Source organism: Haliotis asinina, chromosome 7 (assembly GCF_037392515.1).
Source record: "Haliotis asinina isolate JCU_RB_2024 chromosome 7, JCU_Hal_asi_v2, whole genome shotgun sequence".
NCBI classification, from domain to species: domain Eukaryota; kingdom Metazoa; phylum Mollusca; class Gastropoda; order Lepetellida; family Haliotidae; genus Haliotis; species Haliotis asinina.
Genome location: NC_090286.1, coordinates 49,178,737 through 49,192,238, shown reverse-complemented (window position 1 = coordinate 49,192,238; position 13,502 = coordinate 49,178,737). Strand labels below are relative to the sequence as shown.

Genomic DNA, 13,502 nt, shown 5'->3' with positions numbered 1-13,502 from the left:
TCAAGGCCATTGGGTATGTAAGGTCAAGGCCACAGGGTATGTTGGGTTCAAGCCATTGGGCATGTAAGGGCAAGGCCATTAGGTATGTTGGGTTCAAGCCACTGGGTATTTGAGGTCAAGGCCACTGGATATGTTTGGTCCTAACTTTCACGTTATGATTAAACATAAACAGCAACCAACCAGGATAACCACATAATACCTGTTGTAGTGAAGTACTTTCCAAACACAAAGATGAAGGTATGTTTAATTAACATTGTTCATCACTGATTCATCACATTGATTTGTACAAGTTTGAATCCCTTAAAATGTCATTCTACAGATACTAAAGTTATGAATAATACGAACAAACACACATTTTTGTTTTGTTAATATATCTAGAAATCAATCAGCCTGAAAATGACATAAAGCTGCTGCAATGAAAAGACTGCAAGGCACAGGATATATATTTTGAGTGCAGGACAGACTTGCTGCACACAGGTAGTGAAAATAACATTACATTTTGTAGTAAACTTGAGAACTGAGCAAGGCTCATGTTGTCTTTTAGCAATATTCCAGAAATAAGATGTTTGGGGCCACCTGAAATGAGCTTCACACATTGTACTCATGTGGGAATTCAAACCCAGATCTTCAGCATGATGAGTGAATGCTTTAACCACTACTAGACTACTGCACCATCTCTCGAGATCCTCCGGATCTTGTATCTGTAAATGTGGAGGTCATGTTCATCCCCTCATAAATACATACAGCAGGATGGATGAAAACTATCATTTATAATGTTCATGTTAAAGTGAAATATGTCATCAGGATATTCAAAAAAAAAGACTACAGAAAGATGTACAGAGTTTTTGTGCGTGAAATCAGTTTGCCTTTTTCAAGTATGTGTTTAACACACAGCCATTGAATTTTCAAAATTGTAAAACTTAACACTTCTCCTACCCTCTACATAAGCATGGGCAGTGGAACTAGAGCACAGGGATGGAGAGCCATAGATTTTGACTGTACACCCTCTCAGAGAATAAATCACTGGAAGATTCTGCATAAACAAAGTGACAACATTGACCATTGACCGTACAATCTTATCAAGCTGCCAAAGTGCAAGATTTCAGGACATTCTTTATTCCTCACAGATTTCAGCAGGGCTTACTTTGTGGAGACAATAAAATTATTCCTGGACATAACAGTTGCAATGTCAACTAATTAGATGTCTCATACCAAACACCGACAAGAGACCCTACAAAAGTCACAGGGCTGTTCATGGCTGAAGAGCGAGCACACAGCTGAAACATTTGGTGAGTATTGATCGCGAGTTGAACGACAAGTGATGCAGTCTCCAGGAGGCCCGATGATGTTGTCGGGAGCTGAGGAAGAACAGGCTCGTCGTTCTATTACCATTTGCACTGAGGTAATGGATCTTGTGCCATATGCACCTGTTTCAAGACACTGGTCCAATGCAGTGCCATCAAACTTCTTCATCTCTTCTTAACACGGACAGCTGAAGAATGTGGAATTTGGATCCATCTGTTTATTTGGCCATGATAACATGGAATCAAGAGTTACTAAGCCATACATGGAAATGAGAAATTTTGTACAACTGTCTAATATGATGAATGATTTAACTTCACTTTGTTGACATTTCAAACATTCTGGACTAACAATGCAATCATTTTTCTCATAAAGTTTATCAAAATTCAAGAACGCTAAAACTATAACTATATCACAAAAAAAACACTAAGAGAGTAGGATTTGATGAAGAATCAGCCTTTTTGACAGAATTTACAGCATACATCCACTATAACAGTATTCAGCCAACATCTGCCAATCCAGATCTCACAGTTCTTGGCCTACACCATCCATGAAATAAACAGTCCTTGGCCTTCAGACACCTCTATCACCAACCATGACCTAACAGTCCCTGGCCTTAAGACACATCTATCACCAGCCATGACCAAACAGTCCTTGGCCTTCAGACACCTCTATCACCAACCACGACATAAACAGTCCTTCACAATCAGACCCCCCTATCTCAAACCATGACAAACAGTCCTTGGCCTTCAGACATCTCTACCACAATCAGTGATTAACCGCAAGAGCATCTTTCTACGGAGTTTGTGAGTGAGTGAGTTTAGTTTCACGCTGCACTCAGCAATATTCCAGGTATATGGCGGCGGTCTGTAAATAATCGAGTCTGGATCAGACAATCCAGTGATCAACAATATGAGCACTGAGCTGCGCAATTGGGAACCAATGGCATGTGTCAACCAAGTCAGCGAGCCTGACCACCCAATCCTATTAGTCGCCTCTTAAGACAAGCATAGTCGCCTTTTATAGAAAGCATGGGTTGCTGAAGGCCTATTCTACCCCGGACCTTCACGGGTCTGCAATTTGTGATGTGATGACATGTCAACCAAGTCAGTGAGTCTGACTCACCCCAATCCCGAGCAAGTTGAAGGTCTTACTGAAGATCTATTATTACTTGGTCACTTTGCCCATGGACGTCTCTATTACATCCCCTGACCTAAACAATACTTGGTACAACAATACTGAAGCACATTCTGACAACACTTTTCCCCACAACAAACAATCCCATAAGACAATACACAAATACCATAAAAATACAGTCAACTATGACCTAAACTGTATTTTGACAGCCAGAAAACATCGCTACATCTACCACGACAGCTTCAAATATCAATTTCCAGGGAGATGGCTGCTGACGAGCCTCTCAGACATTGCAGAGAGAAGAACACTCCTCCACAGATCTCTCCATTTGCTAATATCCTGAAGATTGACATATTACAGTTCCCCAAATTGGATTTGTTCCCAGGATAAAGAGATGTGCAGACAGCAGGTCACATGACATCCTTCTTACCACCATCCCTCCGCTGGCATCCCCATTTAGTTGTCTCTTCCACACAATGTATTTGTCCCTAATTCCTTGTTAAGCATTGAGCAACCTCAATAGAAAGCTCTGCCGCTCCAAGTGAAATGCTTTGAATATTCGTTTCATTCAGAGTATACTTTTTTTCAAGTGACTTATTGTTCAAATTAAGTATTTTCAGAAATTAAGTTATTTATCAAAATGAGGATGCATGTTTTTAACGCCACTTTTAACAAAATTCCATCAATATCGCAGTTAGGTACACTAGAAATGGGCTCCCCATCATGGGTAGGACGAGGTACAATAGAACTCCAGCCTCTGCCCTTAATGAGTGAACTCTTTAACCACAAGGGCACTCTATTATTTACAGTAACCAAAGATCGAACAGATTCCAAGTGTGAGGGTGTTCACTCTGACCCATATCATGTTTGTAAGTGAGTGAGTTGGATTTTACACTGCTTTTATCAATATTCAATTTATATAATGGCAGATGGGCTTTATAGGTTTAGCAATAAAATATGCTCAGTCCCTCTCAAGATATCTACAAGATGTTCCAAAGGTGCCTCATTGTGAACTAAAGAACTAGGATTAACTCTGCAGTAATCAGTGTATCAGGTGTTCTACTGCAGGCAGCCTTTACAAATCTCAGATGAACTCCCACTAAATTGTGGACACCACTGCAACATGCACATCATTGCAACAGGGTCAGCACGGGGAGCCGTATTTCCCAGGTGGTAGGATATTCATGTTATTTTCATTACAATGGGGACGTGGTCTTGTTGGTTTTGGCAGTGTTTGGCAATTTCAGGATTACCTTTGTCATGCCAGGTTGAAAGCACCCTTTGCCATCAAGGCTGAACACACAATCATCCTATATCTATCATTAGTTCTCTCGTTATTCCTGTAAATGAAGTGGTCTAGTGGTTACAGCATTTGTTTGGTACAGCAGAGGGACTGGTTTAATTCTGCAGGTGTGTGCAATGAGTGGAGCTCGCTTTTGGTTTCTGCTATTTAGTTGTAAATGGAATTTGATAAACGTTTATAAAATTATACTTGAACACATTCACGTGTATAAACCACGAGAATACTTTGAAACCATTCAATAAAGAACTAAGTTATGTATGCACTATTACAACAGAAAATGATTAGTGAGTACTGAATAGTATTTTATGCCACTATTAGCGATGCTCAAATACAAAAACAGCCCCATAGGAGTGAATACAGACACCATTTGCAGAGACGAAAACAGCTGTGTCAGGCTCTTAACCAAACTACAGGGCAATCGGTCAAAAGATGCAAATACAACAATATTTGATTAATGAAGCTGTTAAAATGGAGATGAACAGTCATGGCTACCGCTTCAATTAGTCTCCTGACTTCAAGAGTAACAATCCCGTACACGTTTTATTGACAACAGCCATCCAATCAAAGGAAAGATTACATCATGTTGGGCTGATGATGTCATAGAGGAGGAGAGAGAGCCTTGCTATCAGTCAGTCCAGATCTGAGGCAGATAGATGTTCTGGTAATTGTCACGTCTCAGGCTGATGGCCATTAACCAACACCATCAGTTGGTCACCGACTGTTCGTCATATGACCTTGAAAATTGACCACCTAAATTCCTCCAGATTATCGGCAGTACACTGAGGATTTCTTCATCCATATGTTTCTGTTCCCTAACTACCTGAATTAACAAAATCACAGAGATGGGGTGGCTTAAGCACTCAGACTCTTTTTCGTCCAAATGAAGTCAATTCTGTTTCCACCGACAGCTTGTAATATGGTTATTGTTTTTGGGCAGTTGTACTTTGTACTTATGAACATTTTCTTTATAGAAGCTTATTGAAAGTACCTTCTTAAAGGTCTTGATTTACCTAAATATGAAGATATGACTTGCCTGCAACTACGATGAGGTGGGGGTAGAGTGGGGTTTAATGTCACATTTAAGATCACTGCACTCAAATACAAAGCGAGTGAGCAAGCTAGCAGGTACTCGTATGGAGAAACAAAATATGAGTAAACAGTTGTAGCCACTGCTTCACTGTTAAACTAGAAAGTAAACATGGTTTTACTTCGCTTTTAGCAGTATACCAGCAATATCATGGTGGGTGACACCAGAAATGGGCTTCAGACATTGTACTCTTGTGAGTGAGTAATGAGTGTGTTTAGTTTTACGTCGCCAATATCCAGTTATATGGCGGTGGTCTGTAAATAATCGAGTCTGGATCAGACAACCCATTGATGAGCATGAGCATTGATATGTGCAACTGGGAACCGATGACATGTGTCAACCAAGTCAGCAAGCCTGACCACCTAATCCCGATAGTTGCCCCTTATGACAAACAGAGTGGCTTATTCTACCCCGGACCTTCACAGGTCTGTACCCTTGTGGACAATCAAACCAGGGTTGTCAGCTAAAAAGCGAAAGATTTGAGGCTACCCAACAATCCCCCACTGAAATAGCGACATGCATGCATTTTTGCTTGTGTTTGTTATATAGTGCTAGCCCACCTAGATTGAACACTGCAGATTATCGTGAGTGCCATGTATAATTTACTGATTGGACCAACAGGTCTTGCTTTATTCCCTTAATGTCTAATAACAAGCAAAGGGGAAAAAGTTCATTCTTATAACATTTACTGATGATTAGATGGAATTAAAATATCACAGAATGTACTCCAAACATCCACAGAAGAATGTTTTACTACACACTAATAAATATATCATTAAAATAATAATGTCTCAATGTTAATATATATGACAAGACTGAAATTTAAAACCCAACAAATTGTCTACATTTTCCATGTTAAAGCTGTTGACATTGCTTTTTCAATTATGTTGGAACTGACTTCTTAAATAATCAAAGGAACTATTCCCAGAGAGCCGATCACTGTAAGGCATAATGTTCACTTTATACTCAAGCTTCACCAGAATGTTTCCTCAAACTTTCAAACTTTAACTGTTGTTCACATATTTCACTCACAAGGCTTCCAGGGTAGCATCTTGAAAACATCTTTGGGCAATTATATTTCAAAATAAATTTGGTCAATTTCAATCTGATGCTAGTAGCTTCTATAGCAACATGGTCTGGAGACTGGCGCAAATTGTAAGAGAGAAGAAATTGATGCTCACTGATATCAAGTCCATTGCACTCTGGACCTGCGTCTTTTCAATCTCTGTCCACACGACAGATACTCAATCCATTTAACTTAATGACCATACTGGGAGAGCTTGCCCCGCGTCTTGCTGGAGGTTTTGCAACCTGGATGCTCTTTATACAGAAACTGTGAATCTTACAGAGGTCTAGTTTGACTAGATATACAGGTGGCCACTCTAACCTGAAGGCTTTAATAATTTTATGGTTAAAATCCTTGACACCATAGTCCTTGACACCTCTGTGGGGTTAATATTAATATAGTGCAGTGATACATAGTTTTATATATGATATTTGATTATGACTCCTGTAATGCTTACGTAAGAGACAATATGGGTGTAATATCACATGGGATTATGAATGACTTAGCTCTTTTATCCAACACCCAAGAGTAAAGTAATATGAGATTATAACTCCCTAAGTGCTCATAGCAGAGACATTGTACTGGGATGACAATCAGATTAAGACTGAATTATTCCTAAAATCAGAGAGGTGATTGCAATTGCTTTAGAAGGATTGTATACAACTGTGATATAGAATTAAGACTGCCTCAGTGCTAATAGTGAGTGAGTGAGTGAGTGAATGACTTGGGGTTTGCACCACTTTCAGCAATATTCCAGCAATATCACAGCACAGGACACCAGAAATGGGCTTCACACATTGTACACATATGGTTGATCAAACCCAGGTCATTGGCATGATCAGCGAACGCTTTAACCTCTAGGCTACCCCACCACCCCAGTGCTAACAAGGAAAATCTCTCAAATGACCAGAATACAAGCACAGTGGACAACAGATTGTAGAAACACTTTTGAGCACCAGTATATCCATAAGCATGGTGTAAACACACTATAAATAGTCTGGATCAGACAACACAGTGATTGATACTGTGTGTAATGATCCATATATATAAATACCATTAGAACAAGTCACAGAGGTTGACCACATGACTCATTCATAGTTGCCATTTACAAGTACCATTGGTTGCCATGAACCAATGACAAAAGAATGAGCGAGTTTAGTTCATGCCACATTTGGCAATAATTTGGCTATATGGCGGCACCCTGCAAATAATTAAATCTTGACCAGACAATACAGTGATAAACAATATGGTATTGAGCTGTGCAACATGGCTAAGATGACAAAATTCTAAGAATCCTTGAATGTCAACAAATGAATGAAGGAGTAAAGGCAGGCAACAGCTTATCTATCACTGTATCATATGCTCTGGATTGAGATAAACCATGGGACAAAGCACTGATTCACCAATAGTACATTGATCTTTCCCAGCATCAGCTATCCAGGACTAATTTGACCCATGGGGACAGTGTTTCTGAGAATTTGGAATATTTGACCTCAGTAAAAGATGAATTATACTGCAGCCAGCACCATCACTATTTGGTTAACTTGTGAAAACAGAGATTCGACCAGACAACATTACTTAGATAACTGCCACATGGGTTGGACACTGTAATGACCTATCCATGTAAGTAACCAGATCTAAACCATAATTTTTATCAGATATCCATCATAAATATAGAATCCCAATCATCAGCAACTACTTGTCTCCACTGAAAGATTCATCCAAACTCCATCGTAACCACAGAATTCCCATCATAAGTAACGACAAGATCTCCACTATAAGTTTTATCTGAACTCTATCGTAACCATGGAATTCCCATCGTAAGTAACGAAAAGATCTCCACTATAAGTTTTATCGTAACCACGGAATTCCCATCATAAGTAACGAAAAGATCTCCACTATAAGTTTTATCCGAACTCTATCATAACCACAGAATTCCCATCGTTAGTAATGACAAGATCTCCACTATAAGTTTTATCTGATCTCTATCGTAACCATGGAATTCCCATCGTAAGAAACTACAAGATCTAACCTGCTGCCTGAAATAAACTGACTTTTGGATTCGAACATATCTTGCTGATGTGACAATGTAAAATAACCTGAAAATGTATAATTTTTCACATGCTATTAGAGATAACCAGGAAATTTCATTTGCCAATCATTTCAACAAATGATGGGTTTCAAACTTTGACTGAGTCTGGCATGTGTAAGTGTGATTCAATTGGCAAATGTCTGTGCAAGTTAGATATAACACATTAGACAAAAACACACACAACATACCGTCTACATTGCCGACCATCATGTAGACTTGGAGGGTGGCGTTGGCCCGAGCCTCGCCCTGTCCATTGTTGGCTACACATGTAAATGTGGCGTCATCTCTCTTGGATTTGACAGGGTCTATCCTCAACACGGATAAATGTGGAACTTCTGTGATGAGGTAGCGGTTCCGACGAGGATTAATCCGCTTGTTGCCTTTCTCCCAGTGGAAGGAGGGTGCTGGATTGCCAGAGGCCTTACAGAAGAAGCTCACCTTAGCTTCCTCTGCTACCAGCTGACTTTTGGGGGCCAGAGTTATTCTGGGTGGACCTGAAACAAGGATCAGAGACTCTCAAGGTCTTGTTCACAGTACAGGACACAAACAGAAAATTTCAAACTAAAACAAGCAGAAGAACTGAAATCAAAGAAAAGTGACATAACTTCAAACAGATCATGAATTCTGATTTCTAATTCAATTTTTGTTTTGTGTTTATCAACAACATTCAAGCAATGATGAAACAATACCATTAATTATGGTTACCACGAAATCAGAATTCATTCAAAATTAGTAAAATAAAATGCTTTTATGAGTGAAACTGAAATGCAGAAAAGGAATTAAAATGAATTGGTTCAGCAAAACACAAGGGATAATGATCGTAACTGAAACTGTATCCCTGAGACAAAACACACTTTCCTGCAATGTTCAGATTCATAGAATCTACGGTCAACACACTATGTGGTATATAATGTTATACAACATCACTATATTTAATACACTTGTGTAAAAATCTTGTATCAGAGCACTGGTGACTATTTGAAATCTCGTCACATGGAAACATCATTAAAAAAACAACACGTAAATGTGGTGGGCATGTTGTGCAATACGAATCATCATTGTTTTTATCACGCCAAAGTGTTGCACTAATATTATACTCTCAATGTTTATATCATGCCAACATGTTGCACTGATATTATACTATCAATGTTTATATCATGCCAACGTGTTGCACTGATATTATACTATCGATGTTTATAGCATGCCATAGGGTTGCACCAACATGCAGCTATCAATGTTTATGTCATGCCAAAGTGTTTTACAAAGTTTTAAAGTGTAGCCTCAGCAATAACAATCGGAAAGGATTCCTCGAAAGAGTTATTATTGCATCAGAGATACAGTTTTTTAAAAATAAGGGCAAAAATGTGTAGGATTTAAATACTGAGTGAAAGAAAGTAATGTTAAACATTTATGGTGACAGAAAGGGTAACAGGTGTAGGTGGGATATTTCTGTTTGTAACATGACCAATGAAAAACTGTTTTGAGCTCAAGGAATCGGGAATGGACCACGCTGATTTTGAAAAATCAAAACTGATGACGTCATGAGAGTCATTTAATAAAGACATGGGGCAGTCACGTGTGGGGTTTGAAATGTTGCCCCTCCATGTGGGAGTTATGGTTATGTTATGGTTACAGCCTTTTATTCAAACAAACAGAAACCGATCACAATTACAAAATCTTCATAACATTTACTCTTAGTCTGTCAAAAGCGGCATCATTTAAAAAAATAGGTCAACCTGGGTTTTTTTTTTAGCTTTTTAATGATCAAAAGTAGTTCTACTGGTGTAAATGTATGAAAATTGTGTATTTGTGAAGATATTTAATGATCAATTTATTTCAAATTGATCTTCCATTATTCATGAGTCATGAATATGTGCTGGAACCTGGCAGACAACCAACTTCATGCATTGTTTGTTTCTAACTCTCAGATGGCCAGACATATACTACTGAAAACAAGTAAAGAAGAACCACCAATTCATTCAAGTGAGTAAGTATGGTTTTACGCCCTATTTTACAATATTCCAGCAATATCATAGCACAAGATACCAGAAATGGGCTTCACACATTGTACCCATATGGGGAATCAAACTCGGATCTTTGGCATGATGAGCAAATGCCTTAACCACTAGGCTACCCTGGGAAAGAGTAAGAATATTGGATGTTCCTAAACTTCTTTCCAGCGATATAAATATTTAGCTATCTCACCATAAATACCTGTGAATTCATCCCTATAGAAACATTTGATTAATTGCACCAGCGGCTTAGGAAGTGTATCCTAGCAGGCCTCACCATACAAACTAGAAGGGCATAACATCATACCAAAAATAGAAACCTTCTTCCAAGCATTGATTTTTTGGTTGAAAAAAATCCTTTTTGATGTAGTTTGTGGATGTTTGAACTGGCATCCTCAATCAGATAACTACCTGGAATCTGCTGTGATGGGGAAGAGTAACTTCATTTGTCTCAGCAGCTTCTCCTACAAACCCTGCTCACCATTATTTGGTCCGAACCAGGATGTGATGGTAATTTGCTGGTTGCTTTTCCTCCATGCTAAACCTTCACACAACATCTGGACTTTTGTATGGTAGTCACATGACTTTCATATGGAAGTCGCATGGTCACTTTTAAACAATTTTGATGCTTTGCAAAATTAAAATAACATGAATTTTTTTTTCAGAATATAAAGATTATGCCAGATTATTCTTTTAGGGGTCGTTGACGCTGATAAAACCACGAAATTACTGCTGTTATTGTAACAAGACATGCCCTAACACATGAGCAGATAAGGTCTGAGCCAAAAAAACATTCATGACTTTGGAACTGCTGGGGTTGACATGGAGGCAATTTAACTTGGTGCTATTCAAAAACATACAATTAAAACTTCATATTCCAAAATTGCACCCACAGCCAAACAAGGGTAAGTATATACTTCAGTTTCCACATACAATTCAATGTAATAACAAATTTTGTATGTTTATACCTATGATTTCAACATTAACTGACGCTCTTTTAAAAACAAATATTCACTTTCTTGGTAATAGTTATCAAAATGGCCATAAAAATGTAACTGAGTATGCATGTTTGAGATCATCAAACACACACAACGTCATGTGAGTTAGATTCTCATTCATTGTTTCCACATGCACCACTCAAACCATTCTGTCCTTCGTTCAAGTTAATCATATTCTAGAGTTTGTTTCAGTATGTGTTCTTCACAAACATGTTGTCTTGAGTGTGTATATGTCTGCCAAGCTCCAGATACAGTCCAACTGCCTGGGGGCGTCTCCTTGCCCTGTACACACAACGAACAGAACAGGGAGACATCCCAAGTCAGCCGGACATTTACTTACTCTGTACAAAGTCGATGTAGCGGAATTGGTATGTCATGTTCATTTTACCTGTCCAAAAGAGTCACTGTGTTAGTAATCTATTTGTATTTTACCTCTATACAAATAATTGGGGAAAACCTATGGATGTTTCACGCACACAGAAAGACAAGCTTTTCGCATGTTGACTTGTTTTATATGTCCCCATGAGCTCTCAGATGGAACTGTGATTAAACAAGATGGGTGGTCTTTTTTGGTATAGTGATAAAATCGTTGACAATTACAAAGTGGTTGTTGGATAACGGATGTTTCTTCCGCTACAAATTGCCTTGTTAAAAATTCCACAATTTTTTCTCCATCACCAAATTGCAGTGTTTCTGAACCCCCGCATCAAAACTGACATGTTTGTGCATAGCTTAACATTTTGTTTCCTGTTATGATGGTGACACACAATACATTTTGAGTATGTTTACCATACTGAAACGATTCGGTTTGCTTTGTTTGTTTTCTGTCACTGAGCACACTCACACGTTTCCCCATTACTCCCAGCTTAACTGGAGATTTTACCTTGAAGTTACTCAAACCTAATAGCAGTGTCAATATTAGCTGGAACATACACCAATAATGGATGCAGGTTCAGGGTTGTGAAGAACATAGATTCCAGTTGATTTTAATAACTCATTACATTTTGTTTTATGTTCCCGAGGATAAATGAACATATATTTTCACACATTCAAAAGAATTGTGTCAAGGAATTATGTGGAATCTTATATGTTTTATTATCCTAAAAGAGCTATTAGATATTAAGTAACTTCTAAGGTTTGTTCTATCTACCAAATTAAAAAAACCAAAAAGAACATGAATTAATTGCTGTTTACTGAGACACTGTCATACTGTTCCAGTATATACCTAGCAGACAGTGACCGAATTTGCCTCATAGAAAATTTCTCCCCTTGGTCCATGCCTTATGTATGGTTTTATATTGCTTTCCAAAAACAAAATAATTATGTAAATATCAACTGTGACTGTTTCATCCATGAGACTATGCTATATTTCTCTATTGTCAATGCATGGCAAATATTTCTCCTCAAATTCAACTCTTTGGTCAGTGTGAGATAACGTCTAGTGTATTGTTGATTATTTATTTTATGTCAATGTATGATCTATCTATCTATCTATCTATCTATCTATCTATCTCACTCAACACTGAAGTCAAAGAGGAAGCTTTTTCTCTTATATCCATGCCTAGCTATTCTAGTAGATCAATAAATGATATATATTTCTTCTGATAGGTCAGTGCTTATATATTTCTCCTATGTCAACAATTACACCTTCCTCCGGAGTCAAATTATGCAAAACTACTACCATCTCATCAGTTCCTGTTACCAGCTCCCTGTAAGGTCACTGATTTACGTTTCTACCCATGTCTACCTCCTTCCTAAATGAAACATTACAGGGCAGGGCATTTAACACTGGCAAGATGTGTCTCTAGCTACCTCTACAGTTATCACAGATCACCTGCATTATATGGGGCACCATTGTCTTGCGACTTAGATACATGTAGCTGCCCTTTGATGGGCTCACAAGACTGTGGTATGTTGGATTGTGCTATGGGGAATCCCTGGAGAGATGCTTGAATAATGTATCGTATTGACACTCCTTGTATGTCAGGAGAGGCAATACGCATATTTAATCTCTGGTCATTGAAATGTTCATAATTTATTAAAGACTGGGATTTCATTCTGAATGTTTGTATTGTATCAGAGATAGACAATGCTACATTGTACTTAATACGCTATGGAGTGGAGCCACTCCAGGGCTGTAATGGCTGTCAATGTCAAAACTTCATAGAAAGTGATTTGTGTACAGGATAGCATCATTTAATGCGAAATTAATACAAACAAACCTTAAAAGACTACAACTATCAATAATTACAAATATCAATGGAAGGAAACAACAAGAAATGTCAGTGAGTACAGAGTCCTATTTGTCATTTAGAAGCAAACAAAATTCAGTATCATTTGGCATCTGCACTGGATGAAAAAAATCAAAAAGTTTAACAATCTGTTTTCAAGAATGAAAACCACCAGATCACAATGTACTCCTTAATAATAGTGCCTACACAAAACATTCATCCTTCATAATGTCAAAGTCTAAAACACATTTGTGCAGCCACAGACATCAAATTT

General features: G+C 38.2%; 1 protein-coding gene across 16 annotated transcripts in view; it reads right to left on the bottom strand.

Annotated features, from left to right (window-relative positions):
- Positions 1–13,502, bottom strand: part of LOC137291729 (receptor-type tyrosine-protein phosphatase delta-like) — a 415,228-nt gene that overhangs the window by 113,922 nt on the left and 287,804 nt on the right. For 11 of the 16 annotated variants that reach the window (XM_067823205.1, XM_067823218.1, XM_067823212.1 and 8 more), the window contains 2 exons: positions 11,338–11,385; positions 8,176–8,481 (listed from right to left, as the gene is read on the bottom strand). In XM_067823205.1, coding sequence (XP_067679306.1) covers positions 8,176–8,481; positions 11,338–11,385 — 354 coding nt within the window. The remainder of the gene's footprint in view (positions 1–8,175; positions 8,482–11,337; positions 11,386–13,502) is intronic. The other 5 variants (XM_067823219.1, XM_067823215.1, XM_067823216.1 and 2 more) reach the window with 1 other exon arrangement.